General features: G+C 43.0%; 3 protein-coding genes across 5 annotated transcripts; all 3 read left to right on the top strand.

The window, feature by feature from the left end:
• Nucleotides 1–759: 759 nt before the first annotated feature.
• Nucleotides 760–5,925, top strand: qng1 (Q-nucleotide N-glycosylase 1). The gene is made up of 6 exons (XM_079161552.1): nucleotides 760–976; nucleotides 1,976–2,122; nucleotides 3,362–3,474; nucleotides 4,107–4,250; nucleotides 4,936–5,131; nucleotides 5,244–5,925. The coding sequence occupies exons 1-6, from the start codon at nucleotides 787–789 to the stop codon at nucleotides 5,471–5,473; spliced, it is 1,020 nt and encodes a 339-aa protein (XP_079017678.1). The 5' UTR covers nucleotides 760–786; the 3' UTR covers nucleotides 5,474–5,925.
• A 644-nt stretch (nucleotides 5,926–6,569) lies between these two features.
• On the top strand, nucleotides 6,570–14,467 carry LOC306696856 (kinesin-like protein KIF27; the record flags this gene model as incomplete). The annotated part of the gene is made up of 15 exons (XM_079160574.1): nucleotides 6,570–6,867; nucleotides 7,167–7,367; nucleotides 7,630–8,615; nucleotides 8,937–9,080; nucleotides 9,178–9,354; nucleotides 9,500–9,699; nucleotides 10,639–10,760; nucleotides 10,913–11,050; nucleotides 11,490–11,701; nucleotides 11,964–12,026; nucleotides 12,248–12,418; nucleotides 12,578–12,769; nucleotides 12,908–13,135; nucleotides 13,528–13,726; nucleotides 13,860–14,467. 15 exons carry the CDS (start codon nucleotides 6,570–6,572, stop codon nucleotides 14,465–14,467), a joined length of 3,939 nt encoding a protein of 1,312 aa, XP_079016700.1.
• Nucleotides 14,468–15,855: 1,388 nt separating this feature from the next.
• On the top strand, nucleotides 15,856–21,628 carry gkap1 (G kinase anchoring protein 1). 3 transcript variants are annotated; one of them, XM_079160763.1, is made up of 12 exons: nucleotides 15,856–15,895; nucleotides 16,324–16,585; nucleotides 17,239–17,397; nucleotides 17,752–17,829; nucleotides 18,404–18,542; nucleotides 18,647–18,675; nucleotides 18,869–19,030; nucleotides 20,079–20,165; nucleotides 20,408–20,471; nucleotides 20,582–20,652; nucleotides 20,748–20,825; nucleotides 21,389–21,628. In XM_079160763.1, the coding sequence occupies exons 2-12, from the start codon at nucleotides 16,343–16,345 to the stop codon at nucleotides 21,428–21,430; spliced, it is 1,152 nt and encodes a 383-aa protein (XP_079016889.1). In that variant the 5' UTR covers nucleotides 15,856–15,895; nucleotides 16,324–16,342; the 3' UTR covers nucleotides 21,431–21,628. The 3 variants fall into 3 exon arrangements, with proteins under 3 accessions (XP_079016889.1, XP_079016887.1, XP_079016888.1); XM_079160761.1 differs by having other exon boundaries at nucleotides 17,239–17,418; XM_079160762.1 differs by having other exon boundaries at nucleotides 15,889–15,980; nucleotides 17,239–17,418.
• The last annotated feature ends 27 nt before the right edge of the window (nucleotides 21,629–21,655 follow it).

Genomic DNA, 21,655 nt, shown 5'->3' with positions numbered 1-21,655 from the left:
AAATGTCCGTGTGCAGAGTAGATCATTTGTCTCAGCACAGAAAGAAGAGTGAAAATGAATTTCCTCCAGGAGGTCGATATGTTTTGGCGTCACAGTATCTTATCAGTCTGATAGGGAGCACATCATTAACACACAGCCACCTCAGATATATGGAGTAGATCCAGGCAGCTTTCAGAGGTTCTCAAAGACGGATCTAATTTAGTTCTTTAGGTTTTAATAATGGGATTGGTCAGAGGTGGTCCTGTGTGCAGGGCTTCTGTGTTTTGTGCACCGTGCCTGCATGAGATGAGAGTGAAGTCCTACCCTAAAACCAGCACAGATTTTCTCTTTTTAAAGACATGTTCCTGCTTCGTTTCATCTCTCCCCTCTTGATGATGTATTTTCATTGTGAATGATGTAATTAAGCAGGGAGATTATCTTTAAAATGAAACTTCCCTAGAGATGTATGGAGCATATTGGTGTTCCAGTATGAAAAGGGCACTGGCATTCACATCTCCCCCCCGCACCCACCAATGCTCATAGAGGCTGTAATGTGTCTGATTATAACCAAGACTCATTAAACAAAAGAACTGGCTAGTATGAAGGAGCCAAAAATCACGCAAAAAGCTGTCAGCAGTTGCAAATAAATAGGCCTAACAAACACTTAATGATGTACAGCAGCAGAAGGAAACGTACTTATTTACATTATCTCCTTTGATTCATGTGGGGACTGCAGGTGAATGTATTTACATTTACATGTGTCCCGTCAGGTGTGTATCTTCACCATACAGTAGCACAGTGTCCATCATGGAGCCACTTCTGTTCCCACGTGAGTCTGGGCAGTTCATAGCGGAGCGGAGTCGGGATGTGTTCGTCGAAGAGGAAGGAGTGCAGAAGGTGGCAGAGATGCTCTACAACCTCCGACACAGCGACGATCTGACCGCCAGTGGCTGGAAGAAGGCGAATCCGTTGGCTCCAGCACCCACCTCTGACCAGGGGAGTCCGTCAACAGTCAGGACCACCCAGAGAAATAGAATATTAGAGTACATGAGAAGTGAAGCATGTAGTACACATTGCAACAGCAATCAATTAAAAGAGGGCCCAGAATGCATGTCTTCAGTCCTGCTAATAATATGGACACGATGAATCTAAGATGGCTTGAGATGTGGTTATTGTCTAATTATCAACTATTTTATAAATGTTGAGAAGCTCTTAGTACTCTACTTAAAAACAATTTCCAGGTACTTGTGTTTTACATGAGAATTTCTATTTTATGCTACTCTATATTTCTACGCCGCCATATTTCAGAGGGAAATATCTTACTTTTTACTCTGCTACATTTGTCTGACAGCTGTAGGTATTAGTCAATTTGCTGTTTAAGATTTTATAAAAAAACCATGATATCCTCACTCTATGATTATAATGCGGCACTATAATCTATCAATAAAATATCCAGAATTGGCCCCACATTGATAATAGGTCACTTCCGAGCTATTTTATTGAAGGAAGATTTTTAATTCTGCACTTTTACTTCCAAGGGAGTTATTTTAGCGTATGGTATTTCAACTTTTACTTAATCAAGAATATGAATACTTCATCCAACACTGCGTTTCATTCCCACAATTTGAATAGCTGAGCAAATCGGAAGGGATTCAGCGGTCTAGAACCAGGTTACCCTAAATTCTTGATTAATGAAAACTGGCCACGAATGGAGGAAAAGCACAATTCTGGAAGATCAATGTCATAGATGTCTTAGAGGTTCATTTTTGCTGAACAGTAAAATAATAATTCAAGACAACAGCTGGTGAATTGAATGTTTGTACCTTTATCATCACCTGTGTCCACAAGTTTACATCCTCCGGTGAAAGACTTGAAAATGTAACCCCACTAACTGTCTGCTTGCTCACTGCACAGTTTATGCATTCCGGTTGAAGCCTCAGGTTCTCAGCCTTTTTTTCCTGCTCTCTTGATAATTTGTGTTTTTCAACGTTGCAGGCCTTGAACTGGGTGTTTGTGGTAGACACCCTGAACTTCTCCTTTTGGCCCGAGGAAGAGACTCAACAGTGTGAGGTGACCTATGAAGGGACCACGTACACGGGCTACATGACCCTGTGTGCTGCCATCACCAGGGCCATGGAGGAAGGTGAGAGCACCAAAAAATGATGACTAGTTTTTTTTTTGCTTACTTTGTTAAAGGGCTCTTACAACAACATTTTATACGGTTAAAAAATAACACATTGTGTTTTTTAGTAGTACATTGATTCAGCTTGCACAAAACCCGCCCTCCTTTCCCAGGTGCAATTTTGAGGTGATGCATCACAGCTGTTACTTACCTTTGGTGAGCAACATTTTCGCAGGATTCATCAAATTTTCACAGAAAATAAACCAGATTGTACTAAGAAACAATCTGGGTGATAGAATGTCAGAATTATTTATCCTCTATGTTAGAAGCTTCGTCTCTGGAGAGAAAGATGTATAATCAAGCCCCTTTTTGATGTCTCTTTTTGTTCCTATTTTCTGTGGACCTTTGTTGTGCACTGCTACAACCAATTATTGTGTATGTGCCCTTTACTTCAACTTGGACTGCTGGGAAATTGCTTGTAGCTCTGCAAGCGCCTGTGCATCGTTCGTAATTAGCGTGAATGACTCCGGATATGAATCAATTATGTCTCATGTGGAATAGTGCTCTCAATGTGTGGTCGCTGTGGCCTTTATAATTACAAGAGATTGTCTCAGAAAAGCTCAGGTAGCTCTGCTCCAGAGTGTGAATCTCGAGGGTTGACAGCATGAGATCAGAACAAATTATGTCTTTTGAGCCTCTAGCGAGAATTGGCTTCTGTGGAGTTATATTCCTGTAATTATAGAATGCCATAACTTCATACCTTAGCAGCTTGAGTGTCTTCTCTCTCTCTCCAGTAGTTCTTGTCTAGATAAAGATAAATAAAATAAAAATCCATCATCCTCCCTACAGGCAGTGGTGGAAAATAACTAAGTTAATTTACTCAATGTCACAATTGAGGCAGATGGAAGTTCTGGTCACTTAATAAAAAAAACATATGATATGCTTATAAGATATGATGAAGTACTATAATCCACCCAGTGGTATATACGGTATCCAAAATTGGTTCCACATTGACAAACTATAACATTGAAATGCTCTTACATTTAATAGTTAATGATAAAAACTGAATAATAGAATATATTATTGTAATATAATACAGCCGCTTGGCACAATTAGTCAGGTACTTTTACTTTTGATGCCTTCAGTACATTTAGCTGATAATACTTCTGTGCATTATTTTAATTCAGGACTTTTACGAGTATTTTGTGATAGTTTTACTTAAGTAGAGGATCTGAACACTTTTTCCACCACTGTCCACAGGTTTACCCATCACTGATCCGAAGTACTTCTCTCAGATGAGTGTGGAGGAGTTGGGACATGTCCTTCGATCAGACAATGAAACACCGATGCCCATGCTTCAGGAGCGCCACCAGGTTCTGTCCCACATCCCCGGCACTAGAGATATACCAATCATCAAAATCCACAAGCTGCTTCAATGATTTCATATTGTTATCACTATTAATACATTCGTGCCTAAGCGTATTATTTGACACTCCTGAATGCAAAGCTGACTTCTGCGTGAGCCCTTGAAAACCCACTTATGTAGCACAAAGCGAAAGCAGGGCTTTTCAATTGAAAGACAAAGACAAACAGATGTGGTGAGAAAAAAACAGGATGTATCTTCTCATCTTTCTGGTCAATAGACTGAACAAAGAAGGTACACAGCGTATTGTTACATCCCTACATAGTGCATTACATATGGGTATGCGTATGTGTGTGTGGAGTTGCACGTGTTATTTAATACATGAAACTCCAACCTTACATACCACGATCCTTGACAGATTAGATTTTATTAGATAAATCCACTCTGTCTCAGATTTTGTTTTTTGTCTTATTAACCAAGAAATACTGATTTTAAGGCTCATATAATTAATGTGGGTATCGGTGTTATATTATTAGCTGAGCTATATTCCCTTAATAATAGGTGGTAATTGAAGGTATGCTGCTCTTAACCTCCTCCTCATCGTAATAGTTATATTTGAACATAATGAATCTTTCTAACAAGGTGCTCACTGAAGGCGGCCGCGTGCTGCAGGAACATGGCGGAAGCTTCCGGAGTTTTATCAGCCGGGCCGGGAACAACGCTCGTAAGATGGTGGAACTCATCGTGGAGAAGATCCCTTCCTACAGGGACGACGCTACGTATGAGGTAAGAGTTGGAGAGGGCTTAGGGGGATACAGTCGTGGAATATTTCAAGTTTGGGAATTTCTGGATACATTTCTGGTTTATGTTTGCCAGAATAATTTCCCCATAAAACATCCATGACATTTTTATGTTTTTACTACCAGTCCAAGTCACACACAAGACATGACAATGATTAAAACATTTACTACATCTCAGGAACTAAAGTAATTAGGAATTCTGGTCGGATAGGTGTCTATTTACAAACACATCTAAATGTAACTTCCACACCATTTGGAAAAGAATAACCCAGAGGTGTTTTATCTTTTTAATTTTACAGAGTTTTTCTCTCAAATTCATTGTATGCACAATGAGTGTACTGCACAACTGTGGAGACAATTTGAAATCATAGTATTTCAGGAATATACAAAATGTTTGAAACATATCGAAAGCATAAAGGACGTGTATGTGATCAAAGATAAATGTGTGCATTTGAAGAACTTAAGATGAATTCTGATGTGAGAGTTCCATCTCCTGGCCAAAGACAGTGTGACAATAATGCTCCCTTCATATCAAACGGACAGCCAGGGAGCAAATTATACTCTGTGCTCGTGCGTTGGCGCCATGATTTTTAATGAAAAGCAATAGATCGATCGAGCAGCACTTCAAGTATCTAGCAGTGAGTGGAGAGCTGCCCCACTGTTTGTTTCAGGGGAAGAGAATCTCGTTCTACAAGCGAGCCCAGATCCTGGTGGCAGATTTCTGGGGCGTCATGGAGGCCAGAGGAGAGGGTGACATCATTGACATGGACTGGCTCACCATGTTTGCAGACTACAGGGTCCCTCAGGCTCTCGTCTACCTCGGAGCACTACGATACTCTGACGCACTGATGAAGGAGCTGAACAACGGTGAGACGGGAGTGTATGTGCACATGTGTCTCTCTGGTCATAAGGAAATGAATCCTTTAGAAACAGTAATAATCTTTCTGTGTGTTATGCGTTTGTCTCCCGTTTCTACCAGGTGTGCTGCTGAGTTCAGGGGACAGGAGAGAGGTTGAGATCCGAGGTTGTTCGATTTGGTCTGTGGAGCTGATCAAAGACCGCCTTCGCAAGCTGGTGCACGAGAGGGACGGACGGGCCTGCGACATCAACTCCGCAGTCATTGACTTCTACCTGTGGCCTTATGCCAAGCAGCGCCACAAAGAGATGGCCCACATTCCAATACACCACACGCGTTGTATTTACTACTGACGAGCTGGCTGGCACCATTACATACAGTAGGCGTGCAGCCTTGGCATCTGTGCCTTTCCCTGGGATAAAGCCAATCCTGTCTCTGTGCCATTATGTACAAATGGGTTTCTCTCTGGCTGTAACAGAAACAGGTGTTAAGCTTTAATGTAGCCCATTTGTTTAAGTGGGTAGTAACACCGTTGTCCTTTGGCAGTCAATTCAAATGTTTACTGTTGTTGATGTGGAATATTTTCATCAAACATCACACTTCTCGCTGTAATGAAGAGCAAGTGATCATATACTGTATGTGAGCTTACAATGATGGACACACGGGTGTATCTACAGCAGCTCAACCTTGTGAACTGACACACACTGTTTCACAGCAAACAGTGAAAATAAAATACTTTCAATACATTTAGTAAGTTACTTCTTTTAAAGGAATGTTGCAATGAATTTCTGTGGAATATATTTTACATCAGTGACTGCTTACCTTAAAGCTGTTAAGAAGATAAGCTCAATGTTAAATATGAAAAACAGTATTTATGTAAGATAAATGCAACATATATGTGTTTGTGTGTTAGGCTCTGTACAGACTGTGGTGATACCTTTTCCTTGGAAAAATATCTTTAAATTAGAAAAATAAACATATGGGAGCACCAAAATGTTCAATGTCAAGTACATTATCATTATAAAATATATAATAATATTTATATTTTAATATATTATATTTTATAATGACATTTTGTATCTATTTATTTATAACTGCTGTTTTAAAAGACTTTCTGGTGAACAGTTTTGTTTGTTTTGTGTATCCATAATGTCGGACGGGGCGCTGTTTCCTCTCCGGACCACTCGTTCCCTAACATGAGGACTCTTGAACGCGTCTCCGGCTCCTTTCCTCGACTGCTGCTGCGCCGCTGAGGCGGTTTCCCGGGCAACCGAGGAGCGACAACAAACGGTAGATGGGACAAAGTTAACAACATGCCGCGTGAGGACCACAGTGACACGCACAACACGCCCAATATTTGACGGTTTGTTTTGGTAAAATGTAACGTTAGCTCATTGGCTCACGATCACTTCGTATCCCACCAGTTTATTTGTTCTACACGTCGCCGTCATGAGCGAGGTCTGTGTCCGGGTGGCGCTCCGCGTCCGTCCCCTGCTGCCCAAAGAAGTCCTCCACAACCACCAGGTGTGTGTGCGGGTGGTGCCGGGCTCCGCACAGGTGATGCTCGGCTCCGACCGACTCTTCTCCTTCGACCACGCGTTTGGACCGACAGACAGCCAGGATGAGGTGTACGAGTCCTGCGTCCAGCCCCTGGTGGAGTCCCTGGTCGAGGGCTACAATGCCACCGTCTTCTGTTATGGACAAACGGGGTCGGGGAAGACACACACACTCGGAGGGGGGAACCTGGGTACGTTGTATAAAGCGCACAGGTGGCAGTTTGCATCGCAAGATTAGAAAGCTCCACAGGCTGGTTTTAAGAGAACAGAGATGCACTCATTAGACTGTTTGGGGAAATGACAGATGGGAGCTGCATCTTTTCACTTGGAAGTGTGTTTATTGTGGGGGTAGAATGTGTTATAGCCTGTCTATTTAAGACGAGATAAAATGGCATGTCAAGTCATCTTTACTGTTTCTTTTAGGGGATATTTGTAGTTTCACTTGATGGTCTTTGCAATATTAATGTTTTTGTTCCTTCCAAATCCTCAGATGAAGAGGGAGGAATTATTGACTGTGTGGCCGAGGATTTGTTCTCGTTGCTGGGGGAGAAGAGGAAGAGCGGTGGTGGTGTGGAAGCCACAGTGCGGGTGTCATACATGGAGCTGTACAGGGAGGAACTACGAGACCTGCTGGAGCTGCACACCATTCATAAAGAGCTTCATATCAGAGAGGACGAGAGGGGAAACACGGGTAACTAAAAAAGTATTTGTGCTTGGCAAGCAAATGTGACAAAGTATTATTATGTATTTCTAAATGTTTCACATATGAGGGAATGAGCTCATAGGATTTCCCTTAAAGAAAGGACACGAGACTTTCAGGCATCACAGAAGGCCAAGTTTGCCACTTGTTTGGACCTAGTCAGTTTGTACATTGGATTACTGCCCACTGGGGAAAGTAAGGTTAAAGAGCTTCACTAAAAAAGATCATTGTGTGGTTTTGTTTGTGTTTTCAGTGGTGGTAGGAGCCAAAGAGATGGTCGTCACCTCAGCAGAGGCGCTACTAAGTGTTCTGGAGACAGGCAATGCGTTGCGCCACACTGGCACCACAGGGATGAACGAGCACTCCAGTCGCTCTCACGCCATCCTCACCCTTCAGCTTATCCAGTGTTACCACAGCGAAAACTCCTCCTTACAATCCGTCCGCTCTTCCAAACTCTGTTTGGTTGACCTAGCAGGCTCGGAGCGTGCAGGAAAAACAGGAAACACCGGAACACGTCTCAAGGAGTCTGTTCTTATCAACACGGGCCTGCTCGCACTGGGCAACGTCATCCGCGCCCTCTCTGACCCTGGTCGAAATCGCCACAGTGCACACATACCGTACCGTGATGCCAAGATCACCCGTCTCCTCCGTGATTCATTGGGAGGCACCGCCCATACGCTGATGGTGGCATGTGTAAGCCCCTCTCACCACAGTGTAGCTGAGACTCTGAGTGTCCTGCAGTTCGCGTCCCAGGCCCGTCACATTCGGAACCGCCCTGGAGCTATATCTACTCACACAGAGGTTAAAACATGTCCCACGACCTGGGACCCTGGTGAGGCTCGCCTGGGCGAGCTTGAGTATGAAGTACAGACACTGAGAGAGCTACTGAAAGAGAAGGAGAGAGAGATGGAAAGGGAGAGGACAGTTGGAAGAGCTGGAGAAGTGGACAGCATCAAACAGCCCAGTCAGATGAGGATGTCTGGTCCAGATAAGAAGGTGAACCAAGAGGACCCGTCACAGTACCGTCTCCTGGCACAGGAAGCTGCTGCCCTGCTGGCAGATGTCCCTAACCCCACTTCAAGTCATTCTTTCAGGCAGCGGCTGCAGGATTGGCAGGACAGACTGACGGCTGTCAATCACTCACATCAAGCTGATGAGAAGGACTGTTCAGAGGGGGGTGGAGATCATCCCCACCACGTCACCATATTAAAGCTCAGAGAGGAACTCTGCAAATGCAAGGTAATGATAACAAGGGGATCGCAAAGGTCACATAACATTAATAAAGGATACATTCCATTAAGGTTTTCCTGTGCAGCCAGGGACCTGCATGCTGGCACACCTGTATGGAATCAAGCCATCCTAATGTTATTAGTTACGCCTGTGTTTTTTTTTCTTCCTTTTATTACAAGGTGACATGTCCTTAATTGCCTAAGAGGAGACCATACTATCAAAAGTCTTAGTTCCACGGACAATTAAGCTGTTTTGACTTTAAGTACATAAAAAAAAGAGGGCCTTTGAACTTAGGACTTTAAAAACACTCGCTCTGTCTCTGTCTCTCAGGAAGATCTCACCGTAGAGGAACATCTATTGGAGCAGAAAGATGCAGAGCTGAGACAGATTCAAAAAGAAGTAGAGAAACTTCTTCAAGAGAGAAGAACCCACCTTCAGGCCTTGGAGGAGGAGAAGGAACGTACTCGTATACAAGTGAGGAGAGGAAGAGTAGAAACTCTGCCACCTACAGCATTGTAGTGTATCTGCAAATAGAACATCTGTGCACACATTTCTGTTTGAATGTTTTCAGACTGAACAACTCGTGGACCAGCAGATCCTGATCAACCGTCTTCACAGCGACCTTGTGACCTTTAGGGGTGCAACCTCAGGGGCAACTGTGGAAACGGGGGCTTCTGGGAACTCAGGCAAGAGACCCCACAGTGTCCCTCTGATCAGACGCAGCTGTGGGCACGGACCTCCCAGGAGGGTGGGTAGCTGCACTGTTTTGTTCTGTGTCTGTGTAATTGTTTGTGTTGACGTTTGATTGTAGTGAGTACCAAACGATGACGCTACATACATTCACATGTTCATGGCTGGTGCATATATCTGTCCTAACGCATGTGTGTTTTTAGATTCACTCCAGTCCCCCAGCCTATTCACTGGAGAGGGTGATGGCAGCCTTTAAGATGCGCAGTCATCTCCTGCTGGCTGAGATTGAGGAGAAGGATGAGGTGTACTGTCCATTTATAAAACAACATGCAGAGAGCAAAGATGGGGATCAAGAGAAGGAGGAGGAGGAGGAGGATTTCTTCATGGGAAGAATGGGATTTAGGTGAGAGCCTGTATAATACAAGCCTATTGTCTTTGTCAAGCCACCAGTGATTCACTACAATAAATAAAATTTCAGCTAATAGGTGTGGAATCATTTATTCCTCACCTGCTCTCGCTTTGTAGAGCAGTGACCTCCTTGCACCGACATGGGAAGAGAGGCACAGTGGAGGGCTTTTTATTGTTACAATACAATTTTGGTGCGAAGGATGACTGCATTTTGTGCCGTCAGCCACCTGCCTGTTCAGACGAGGTCACCAAATCACTTGTCATTTCAGTTGGTGCACACAAGTCACACAAACCCTGCATGTGGTGCCTTTCACTGTCACCTTTTTTATACAGTACACGTTTCAACTATTTGAATCAGCAAACATGCTGTTTTATTTCTGGTCATCTCTGGCCATCTGTAGTCTGGAACTTTAGTCCTGCATTTAAGTACAATGCACTACACACGCCATATACAGTGCAGTTAATTCATTAAAATGTGTGCAACCAGCACCAAGCTGACGCAAAATACTGTTTCTAAATAACCACACCAATATCTATGCCCTTGTGTTGATCAAACTGATATAAGACCTGGTGTTGGTGTTCCTCATAGCCATTTCATGCAGTGCATTGGGCATATAGGAGATGTGACATCCCTCAAGGCGCATTGTGGAGATGAAGAAAGGAGCACAGTGCTTTTAAAGTAGATGAAAGGAGCTGTGTGTTGCCATTACTGATGCCAGGCTCTTACATATGTTGTTAATGTATAACTGTTTTTTCTAATACCAACCCGTTTCCACGTGTCACACAAGTGCGGCGTGCACCACAGGAATACAAAAAGTGCTTGACCTCCATTTCACACACATCAATAGTCTTTCATTCAGACAATCTGTTTTTCTTACAGCAGTGAGTTCCTCTGAAATGATCTGCGTAATGAAATGTTGTGACGTTACTCCAGGCGTTCTTTAAACCGAACATGGACCAGCCGGCAGAAGAAATCCGCTGTGAAAGAGAATAACTCTGGACTAGACCAAACCTCTAATGGAAAACCATCAGCACAACAGCCTCAGAGAGCCACAGGTATAATGTACATGTATTTGACTCTATTTTGCAGTCTGTTGTTTCCTTGTCCTTTTGTCTTGATAAAGGCGTGCTTTCATGTCTCAGAGCTCTTCTGTGACTTACGAAGAAGTTGTTTCCTCTTCATATTGTCAGTTGCTGTTTCTTCTCAGGGACCAAGGAAAACCACGCCAGGCAAAGCCATGTGAGGAAGGTGAGACTTAGAGCCAGCGTTACTCAGAGAAGGATCCAAGATCTGTCCGTCAACATGCGCATGAAAGAGGAGCTCATCAAAGAGCTTGACAAAACTGGTAGGTCTATAGAAAAACACACTGTGTATTTCTGCATTCCTGTGTCTGTTGGTTTGTAGGTTTTCTCAACCGGGTATAGTGAGTCAAGCACACTGGCAATTTTGGCCTTATTTGTTTGGGTTAGCAGAGGTTGGTCAAAAGATTAGAACTTCGTTCAGCTTTCAGAAACTTCTGCTATGTGAATTTAGAAATTCAGGGACAGCAACAGACAAACTGCAATGCTGATGATATTGTACATACACATATATACATGTGACTTGATTAGAATCTTGTACTGTTTACAATGGGCAGGCTACTTCTTATTTCACCTTAGATCGACTGGGCTTTTGTACTGAAGCTCCAGGCAACTACTGCACAACACCAGTGAATCATAACATAATAGTTTCAAAACCTTTGACCTTCATATGAGCATCTCTAAATGTGTGTATTTGTCTGACAGACAAGGAGACACAAGCAGCGGACAGACATGGAAGACACTGTGGTAATGGCAGAGAAGCCAGCGTGTTGGCAGACCTTTCCATGCAGAGCCAGCAGGTCCGAGCGGAGATGTACGGCAGCCTGCAGCACATGAGACTGCAGAGAGCACAGCTTCAAAGCAGCCTCGCGCAGACGAGAGAGACCAACACTAGCAAAGAGCTGGACCAAAACGGGGTTAGTCGTACTGATTGATGAACCCAGAAAAACCACTACGTTGTCTCGACAGTAAAATGGGAAAAGAGATGAACGTATTAAACTACAATTCAGTCTACCCGGGTCCAAATTAAACCTGGCTAGAAGTATGCAAGTCACTCACACACAACATCTCAGTTGAGTTGAGTTAGACTCACTGGGAAATGCAAGACTGCAAAGATGTAATAGTTGACACGCAGCACGAGTAAATCATTCAGTAAATGATTTGGGTTTTTGTTTATAGGAGCAAAGGCCAGGAGTTTTGACCGTATGCAAAAGCAATCACCAGGAAGAGTTAAAGGAAAAGGTAACTATGGAAGCAGTATACATTCTTAAAACGTTTAGCTTTTCTTTCCTCTAAAAATAGCCATTTTGACAGCTTTTCTTTTGTATACAACCTCTCCTTCCCTATTTTTTACCTATTTGTCTCCTTATCGTAATTCCTCTGTCATCCTCGTTTACCCCGTCCCCCTCTCTGCTCCCCTTTTCCATCCCCATGCGCCTTGCTCCTTCTTGTCGTCCCCATAGCTGCATGAATACGTTTGGCTGGAGGAGGAGGAGGAGCGGGTGTTTCAGAAGAGAGCAGAGCTGCAGGAGCTGGAGGAGGAGCTGAGGAGGAGAGAGGACGTGCTCCTGCGTAGAGAGGCCTGTCTGCAACAGAAAAGCAAACTGGAGATCAAGATGCTCCGCTCCAGTCAGGTCAGCCTGTACATGTGGTGGTGCCCCTGTGGGATTTTTGTGTTTTTTTTATAATTTAGCAAATACTGTGAAGTCTGTTTACCAATGACACTTACAGATCTGGACAACACGTGTTACTGAAGCTGGAATCTGGAAGTTTTTTATCAATGGCTTTTTCAGGCTCTGAGTCAGGACCTGCTGCGTGTGTCGGTGCGGTTGGAGTCTGTGGCGGAGCAGCTGCAGGGCAGCAGCGGTTTGAGGCAGACTGGAGAAGTCACCATGGAGGAACTGGAGAAAGAGAGAGACACGCTTAAAAGGAGGAGGGACACTCTGGACCTCCAGCTGAAGGACAACAGAGTGCTCACTGAGGAGGTCAGAGAAACACGTATGATAGACGTCATGTATGCATTGCACAGGACCTTATTTCATGGTGCGTTTTATTATTCATCGTTTGCATTTTTTTTTCTTTTTATTTCCTGCACCATGATTTGTGTGTGTGTCTTCATGTAGGAGGAGCATTCCCTGCTGCAGCTGGAGGAAGCTATTGAAGCTCTGGACGCAGCTCTGGAGTTTAAGAACCACTCCATCCAGGACAAACAAAAGAAGTTGTCAATCACAGACTCATCTTTGCAACAGCCACAAAGCGCTGAACCCGCCCAACTCTGTGACATCATCAGGAAGCTGAAGGGGCTCTCACCACCTGAGGCTTCGGAGCTGCTCGTCAAATATTTCAACAAGGCAAGATCAAATGCATGCTCTCCACTCCAGTTTCCTTACCACTGCCTGAATTTGGCTTTACTTTCTATTACCTTTCTTTTTATTTGCGAGAGATTTAAGTTTCTCCTTTTCTTTTCCTCCGTTATTTACCTTCACTTGCTTCTATCTCCAGGTGATGTTCGTCAGAAATATGGCTGCACTATTTCTGTAATGCTAACTAAATTATACCTCGCTTAAAGCTCCCTCCATTGTCCATCATCTTTCCAGCTGACTTCGTCCTAACCTCCTATGATTTTTCTCTGCAGGTGTGAGTATAAACAAAGGTACAGCCAACATCTTTGTGATTATGTGTGCAATAATGTGTTTCTCTGCTCTATTCTCTGGCTCCCTCCCACCTTTTTCAATCTACCCAGGTTGTTTGTCTTCGTGAGGAGGAGCGCCGTTTGCGTTTGCGTTGTGAAGAGCTGAAGCTCCACGCCGGAGAGCAAGAGGTGGCGCTGAGGGAGATGGAGGTCGCCATGCAGCGCCTGGCCCTAGATGCAGACCGCAGGCTCACCCAGCAACACCATGATCACCAGAACAACATCCAGCTACTGCTGCAGAAACTTAAAGGTGAGGAAATTAGATCAGCTTGGATGAAGCTGTTTAAACATTTGTCCTGTTCCTCTCCATAATATTTGAATAGAAATTGAGTGAGCAATGTTGTTTCATTAACTTTTCTCTCCCTGTGTGCTTGTGTGTTTAGAGGGTGGTTCAGGAGAGGCACAGCATGCTATCGAAGACAGACTGCAGCATCTGGAGAAAGAGCTGTTTTTCTATAAAAGCTCCAGTCGGCAGCTTAAAAAGAAACTCAAAGAGCTCGTCAGTGACTCCCTTTACCCCGTCGATCAGCCCTCACACACACAGGAGGACAGACAAAACCACCATGTGCAGATACACGCAAGTACAAAGGAACCCCAGACGCACATGGATGAGGTACAGAGAAGGACACATATTGCAACAACACACACAAAGATGCACGCTGAGCACGATTCTCATATGAAGAAACATGCACACCAAACATCCTGTCCCTCCTGGTCTTCTGACCTCCAAGCACGCAAAACTACAAAAGTGTCCGAATACAACCAGGCGCACACACAGTCCCAGGGGAGGAGTGAAAGGAGGGCGGGTCACTCCGGGGAGAGTTTAGAGATGACACCAGTCCGTGTGTGTCGCAGAGAGCTGAGACAGATCTCTCCAGCTGACCTGCAGGTCTGTAGTTCTGCCACAAGGAGGCGACAGTCTGTCGTGGAGACCAGCACTGAGTCAATATTAGAGGACTCCATAGAAGTGCCCAGAAACACTGACAGATGATGTTATCATGGTACCTATGAGTCACTTGGCAGCAGCAGTGTGTACATCAGATTGCAGTTGGGTGCTCGTAAACAAAGGAATATATATGTCATGAATAACCAATCACAAAAATGGATTGAATATGAACGAAACATCTTCTCATCTTGAATAAGCCTTGTGAACGTTTGTTGGAAGCCTTGATATAATCAAAATACTGGGGTTTATGTAATGCATGGCCATATTCACAATATGCTAAAGAAAATGAAGCATCTATGTTAACTTAAACAGGTTTTGTTCTCAGTTTCTTCTTTATAAATTGTCCTTTGTGGAACATGGTTATACCGCTGTTGATGTAATACCACAAAATAGTGAAACTACGAAAAATGTGGATAATATCAAAATGTCATTACTGTGAACCAGTTCAGTCTCTTGTCATAGCACTGTCCTCCTATTTATCTGTCTTCCTTGGTGGTCAAAGGCAACGCTGAATGTTGAGGAGTTTAGCCGTTCAATAAGAGAAGAAACGCCAGCGCTGTCATGACAACAGAGTGGCCTTGATAAATCACTTGGCCGTGTTTTGCACTTGAAAATAGAGAGAAACTTACCACACCCAAATACAACACAGCACATTACATTTTCCATTGGATCTAGACAAGGACATAAATTAAGTTTTAAGACGGTTTGTACATTGTGTGAGAATGAGGTATTTTATGCAAAAAGCAGCACTTTTTAATATTATTTCTGTCGTCATTAAATAGTAGCTCACCTCACGGTTATCAACAACTGCTTCCACTAAATTGATTCTCCTCTTTTTACAAATACTAGTTAAAAAGATAAAACATGTTCATCAACCTTTTTTAAATGTGATCAACTAGTGCCTTAGAGAAGTTATTTGTCTTTCACCTTTATTTCCAGCACTGTTTAGCACTTACAATGACCACTAGACTAAATGCAATGCTTCCTGCACTACAACAGTAATATAAAGCTTGGTAGTGTTTTTTTATTAATTAGATTTTTTTGTATACAAACGTGTTATATCTGTGTGCACTCTGTGCTGTTTGTTATATGTTGATTCTTGCTGTGTAAGTTATTTTCTTTCATGTGTGACTCTTATTACAGTCAAATCTATTAAACATCTATGCATATCTCAATGTCACGCCTCTATTGTATGTATTACAGCCCCAATCCCACCAAAAGTGTGCCTCCCACTGTATTACAGTACAAGCTGCAGTCTAAACTAAGTTAACGAGACAAAAACGCTGAGCTAGATCTGTCATACTTTTATTTTAAACGTGTCTACAGTTACACAAAAGGGATCGGATAGCAAAAGAGCAACGAGCGAGGGGCGATCACCAATCGCGTTTATCCTTTTTGGCCCCACCGGGCTGTTGTACTCAGGCAATCACTGATAGCAAACCCGACAGTACCCGACAACACCTTCACGAACAGGTGAAAGTACTCTCTAGCAACTTTTATTGTGACTACTGTCTCTTCAAAAACAACCCAGCTAGTGTACTAAAAACATAAGATTACCGTGAGTCCATTAATGTGTTTTTGACTGTCATGCATCGCTACTTTTGCACTTGTTTCGAGCTAACGAGACCTGCTGCACAGTTAGCTAGGTTAACTTACTGCTATGTAATGCTAGCAGCCAGTCTGCTACTAACTGAGCAGTTACCATCTCATTTAATTTATTACGACGACTGCTTGTTAGGATTAAATATACCTACGTACAGTCTGTTGATATGAATAGAGAGTGTGGCAGATCTATAGTGTGTATTTATATTGAAAACAGCTTGCAACTAGAAGCTAACTCGTTTCACAACCGGCTCCAAGTTATCCTAACTGTATTGTTCTTTGTCTCCTTTTGCCCTCAGTGAGTTTTCCTCTTTGAGAATGGCATCGTCTACAATGATCACCGTCCCCACCACCGCCTCCCGCTTTGCCCTGCTCCAGATAGACTCGGATTCGGACTCCGACGCCTCTGACGCGGGGAAGACCACCACCAGAACCGGACGGGACGGGAAGCCTCGACCGGGGAAGGCAGGAGCAGCCGGGGGCAAAGCGGCTCAGTGCAACGACAAGAAGAAGGACAAGAAGAAGAAGAAGAGGGAACAGCAGCAGAGTGAGGCAAACGAGGTGAGCGACGGGAGCATCTCGCGACCTTCTGCTTCATGCATATCTGGTATTAGGGCGCATGCATGGCTTCCGTTTTGTCACAGACACGATTGATGTTTCACTTCACCTGAAATGAAACTGCAGAGGATGGTTCACCCCAGCTGAAAACAGATTGTGTGTTTTTGGTTTGCTTCTGGTTGTTTTAGAGCAAGTGTTGGTATTCATTTAAATTAAGCATGTAACCAGTGTTTAAAACACATCACCAACAACACCAGGCCCTCAGCAAGGCGGTGCAATTTCATTAATAAGTCACATTTTATAACTGATAGTCAATAAATCAATTAGTCAATCCACAGAAAATACACCTGCAACGATTGTGATAACTGAATAATCTTGGAAGTCTTCTTGCTTCTTTGATTTGCTGATTTTCCTAGTTTTATATTATTGTAATAGTATTTGAAGAGGTCTCTTGGGTCTGGGAAAACATAAAGTGAATTGTTCCACAATTGTCTGACACTTAATTAATGGAATAAGTCATCGATTAGTTCAGCAAATACAATGCTTCTGTTCATGCACACACATGGTTTCCACAGCTAACGATAGAGCAATTATAGCAACAGTGGTCATAACGAGAGACAGTGTTTGAATTAATCTCATATGTTGCTTTTCATCAGTTACGCAATCTGGCCTTCAAGAAGATTCCTCAGAAGTCGTGTGCTCCGCCTCCCTGCATGACACTGTCAGGAATAGCCGGTGAACTTCTCAGTCCTGCAGCAGGGGACCACAAAATGCCTGCAGAGGGGTGGCAGCAGTGGAAGCAGAGGGATGAGCAGGTCAGCAGCGACAACAAATGTGTGAGCTTGTGATCCATACAGCAAATAACATTCTCTTAATAATAATCCACAGTACGCTCAGGGGTCAGCAGTAGAGGGCTAGTTTGAGGGTTATGTGCAGCAGTATCAGCCAAAAGCAGAGTGTTCTTAGAGGTGATTAACATATTTTAGATGCTACTACTAAAGGTGTCACGTCCTTTCTTCTCCTGTCACTGCAAACTTGTAGGAAGAGGAAAGGGTACGCCAAGTCTTGTTTGGATTCCGGCATTAGGAAAGAGCAGTCATGTCTGATTTTACAGACGGTAACAACTATTTGTCTCCAATGCCTCATCTGTTTCTCTCCTTCCTCTGTAGATAACCTCTGAGCTTTATGAGGCTGACTTGGAAAAGGCTTTGATTCTAAGTCAAATGGATTTTGAACAAAACAAACCGGTAAGTTGCCCACACACACTTATATTTGCAAATTTGAGACAAGGGGTACAGTAGTCAGACATATCTGCAAAATTGGACTCTTGACTTAAACTTGTCTCTGCTGAGTCTTAGTCTGGAGAGGATTTGACTACACTGTCTTTATTTTGGTTTCCTCGTAAGAGTGAAGTCATTATAAATATTCTAAATCATCACTCTTGTAAACTCATCATCTGATGATTCTGGTGAATCCAATTTTATAAGAAAAGACCGTACAGCATAGAGTCTCACATCTGTTTGTGTTGCCCTCTGACACACTGGTCCGAGAGATTTTTTTTAAGGTACAATAAAAGACATTGCTTTGTTCTATCTTGTGTCCTCTTCATGCTGGCACTTTACTTAGTTGGGCAGGTGCCTCTGGTCATTCAAAATGGATGTCTTAATAACTTCTTACCACCTTTTTTTCCCTTGAAATATTTTCTAGCATGAATTCAATTTAATGTCAAAGTCCTATTTAATGTAGTTTGTTTTTTGAATAGTAGTTGGAAGTTAGGAACCTTAATTCTAAGTTAAAGTCAAATGATGTGCTCTCACTCAGCCCAAAGACACAAACGCATCCTCGCCGAAGTCTCGAGGAGGAAAAGAGGTCGGAGGGAAGAAGGAGAAAAAGAAGAATCAGCAGGCAAAGGACAAAAAGACCGTTTCACTGCAGGACTTCCAGGCTGAGGGCAGTGCAGGTGAGAGGAACCTATTGATCAAACTGATCCGGTGTGCTGCTGTCTTTAGCTCAACAGGCTCCCAGAATATAATCTTTATGTCGACGCACTTTGTCTCTCCGCAGAACATTTGAGTAAGAAACAAGAGAAAGAGGTGAGCAAAGTCCTCGAGAACTGTACTGTTGTCAAATCAATAGAACATTTAGCGCAACATTATTTATTGTATTTGAATATAGAATAACTATTTAAATTACCTGTTGATAATTTGCATTGGTTTTTGATTTGTTGTTGAATATCATGTATGATGTGGCATATCCCGACTGTACACTCACCTCCCTCCCTTGCAGGACGCCAGAGTGGCTAACGTAGCGCTGGGACTCGGGCAGGAGGAGCGTTTCTTCAACAAGCTCGAGGATGACGTCACTCGGATTGTCCAACAGGAGAAGAGACGTGAGCAGTACACCAACAGCCACGGACAGGAAGTCGTCATCACGACGGAACACGAACCGGTGAGTAGACGGGCAGAAACACACACACACACACACACACGAACGGACTGCTGGTTCAGCTGTCTGTGTATATTCTGCCTCAGGTATCTATAGAACATCAACAAATCTTGCACGTGTTGTTGAATTTTATTTGCATTTTTTTAAAGTTAAAATTCTACAGAGTCACAAGGTGATTCTTTACCTCAGAGTTTCAGGAGGGAGGTTGTGTATTTTCTTTTTTTTTTTGCTTCAGATGAACTTTTTATCATGTTGTAAAAGTTCCCATCCTTGATGTGATCAATGGTCATGTATCTAGTTAGTGTTCAGAAAACTTGAGAGAACAGCGACTTATTGGAGATTTGGGTGAAGGTAAATAGTTTTGTTGTACTGTTAATTTTTGTCCTTTTATACTACATTTTGTTGGATTATTTTTAAAAATGCCCACTCTTTTGCCTTGCCATTTCACACTTGTATCATGGACATTTCCAGGTTCATACTTGTACTTTTGGGTTTCTGCTAGAACATGTTTTTATGCCTTAATGTTCAGGAAACTCTTTTTTTTTTCTCAGACCTTCTGAATACACCTGTATTCACACAAATGCTCAGCTTTAGAGCATTTCCGCCGTTATCTGTTATGAATTTTGTCGTCACTGCCACATTGCCGTGTTGGATATTTATGCCAGCGTAGTGTAATATGTGCATACTGTAATATTTCACCGGAAATAGTGTGCAATTCACGTACAATCGGTTTAATACTAAGGGTGCCCGTGCTGGTCTGGTGACGGGCTTAAGACGGAGAGGGGAGCGCTGCAGAAGCAGGGTTGTCTTTTTACCTTTTCCAGAAAACTGCCCACCCTGAGGTACCACTTGAATTACAAGACGCTGAAAGTTTATTATGGAATTTCTGATCAACAATGCCAAAAAATAGATTGCCTACCCCAGCGTTAAGTCTGTCCACACGGCTGCGTCTCAACATTTTCAAGTGATTTATTAAACGCAACATCCACCAAGTGAAGTTTGTGTTTCCTTACGTTCTGACTTGTTCTTGTCTACCGTTCCTTCCTGTTAGGATCCCCGAGCAGAGCAGCTGAAGTACGATCTGGAGAAGAAAGACGAGGAAATCGATAAACTAAAGAAGAACATTACACAGTGGGAGGTGAGCAGGCATAAGCAGTTTCCACGTTATTCTATAATTTCACCCCGATCTTCAGGAAAAATGCTTAGAATTATTTTATTTGTTAAAAAAAATCTTTTTTCTGTATATAAATGCATTTGCTAGTTACAGCCCTTTTAATGGATACAAAGTTACACAATGACGATTTGCTCAAACGGATTTTTATCATAAACTGTTTAAAAACAACAACGAAAACGTTTTTTTCTTGCTTCGCAACTCTGCAGGTGAAATACAGAGAGGTGAAAGCAAGAAATTCCCAGCTGCTTAAGATGCTCCAACAGGGAGAGAGTGAGTTGAACTACATTTAACAGCCCTCCTTCCTTTAGCGTCGGCCCTTTTCTTTCCCAATGATGATTCAAAACAATCCGTCGTATATTCATGCTGTTTCTCTCCTTCAGTGAAAGACAAAGCAGAACTCCTTCTACAGGTAGAAGAGCTACTACACATAAAAGAAGAACTGTCATTACAGGTGTGTTACGGTGGTATAAGGATTATGAGAGAGGAACACGATTGTGTGAGATGTTTGTACCTTTATGTGAATTTGATTCATTTTTTATTATTTAGGTAGCATCACTACACGGTGCCCTTGAACAAGAACGGTCTAAAGTCAAAGGTCTGCAGTCAGAACAACCAAAACATCAGGTGAGAGTTCAAATCATTTACTTCTGATTCGTAAAGTCACCGTTACCAAAAGAAGAGACGGCGCTATGTCGTCGTATCGTTGGGGTACAACACACGTGCAGGTCTGCACTGCCAAAAGGCTCTCTAGCTGGAACACGACCACAGGACGTGTGGATGCTTGATTTATTCACAGAGCCATTCGCAGGGATGGTGTCATAGTAGCAACTATTGAAAATATATTTAATAACAGACCAGAAACAAATGCTTTCTATTTGAAATGGTTCTATTGTGTGTCGACCGCCATCCATTCGATTTTACATCAAAAACTGTCAGGCCGAGAGCAACCAAAGAGCGCCTGAGCAGACGCCCTCTATCTATGTCTAGTGCCGTCCGCTCAAACCCTCCTACAGCACGCGTGTGACCGCGTCCCAGCCTTCATTCAAGAGACTTGACCGCAACAAGTTCTCATTTTCATTTCCATGGTTTTCATTTCACCATGTATTGTTATTGACCCATAACTATGAAATATGTTTTATTACTAATAATTAATAACTGTGTACTTTCTTGGTTTTTCTGGTTGGCAGGGAAACAGGAAAGGGAAGAAAGTCCCAGAGATGGATCTATGAAGGTCCCAACTGGCCTTAAAATAAAGAAATTAAGAAAAGCACTGCTGATTATAATCAGGGTTCTCTTACCTTATTCTTTTTTTTTAGCTCGGACTCTTATGTCAGCATAATGCATGCCCCCCTAATTACACACACACACACACACACACACACACACACACACACACACACACACACACACACACACACACACACACACACACACACACACACACACACACACAC

Source organism: Pholis gunnellus (genome assembly GCF_910591455.1).
Source record: "Pholis gunnellus genome assembly, chromosome: 6".
In the NCBI taxonomy this organism is placed as follows: Eukaryota; Metazoa; Chordata; class Actinopteri; order Perciformes; family Pholidae; genus Pholis; species Pholis gunnellus.
This window is presented reverse-complemented; position numbering and strand designations above follow the sequence as displayed.

What these genes read in the sequence shown, in the direction of transcription:
- gkap1 (XM_079160761.1), top strand. Translation starts at nt 16,343, where the DNA reads ATGGCATCGTCTACAATGATCACCGTCCCCACCACCGCCTCCCGCTTT. An exon ending in AGCAGAGTGAGGCAAACGAG is followed by an intron (nt 16,586 to 17,238) that starts GTGAGCGACGGG and finishes GCTTTTCATCAG; the next exon opens with TTACGCAATCTGGCCTTCAA. An exon ending in GTAAGAAACAAGAGAAAGAG is followed by an intron (nt 18,676 to 18,868) that starts GTGAGCAAAGTC and finishes CCTCCCTTGCAG; the next exon opens with GACGCCAGAGTGGCTAACGT.
- qng1 (XM_079161552.1), top strand. Translation starts at nt 787, where the DNA reads ATGGAGCCACTTCTGTTCCCACGTGAGTCTGGGCAGTTCATAGCGGAG. An exon ending in AGCACCCACCTCTGACCAGG is followed by an intron (nt 977 to 1,975) that starts GGAGTCCGTCAA and finishes CAACGTTGCAGG; the next exon opens with CCTTGAACTGGGTGTTTGTG. An exon ending in CACCAGGGCCATGGAGGAAG is followed by an intron (nt 2,123 to 3,361) that starts GTGAGAGCACCA and finishes CACTGTCCACAG; the next exon opens with GTTTACCCATCACTGATCCG.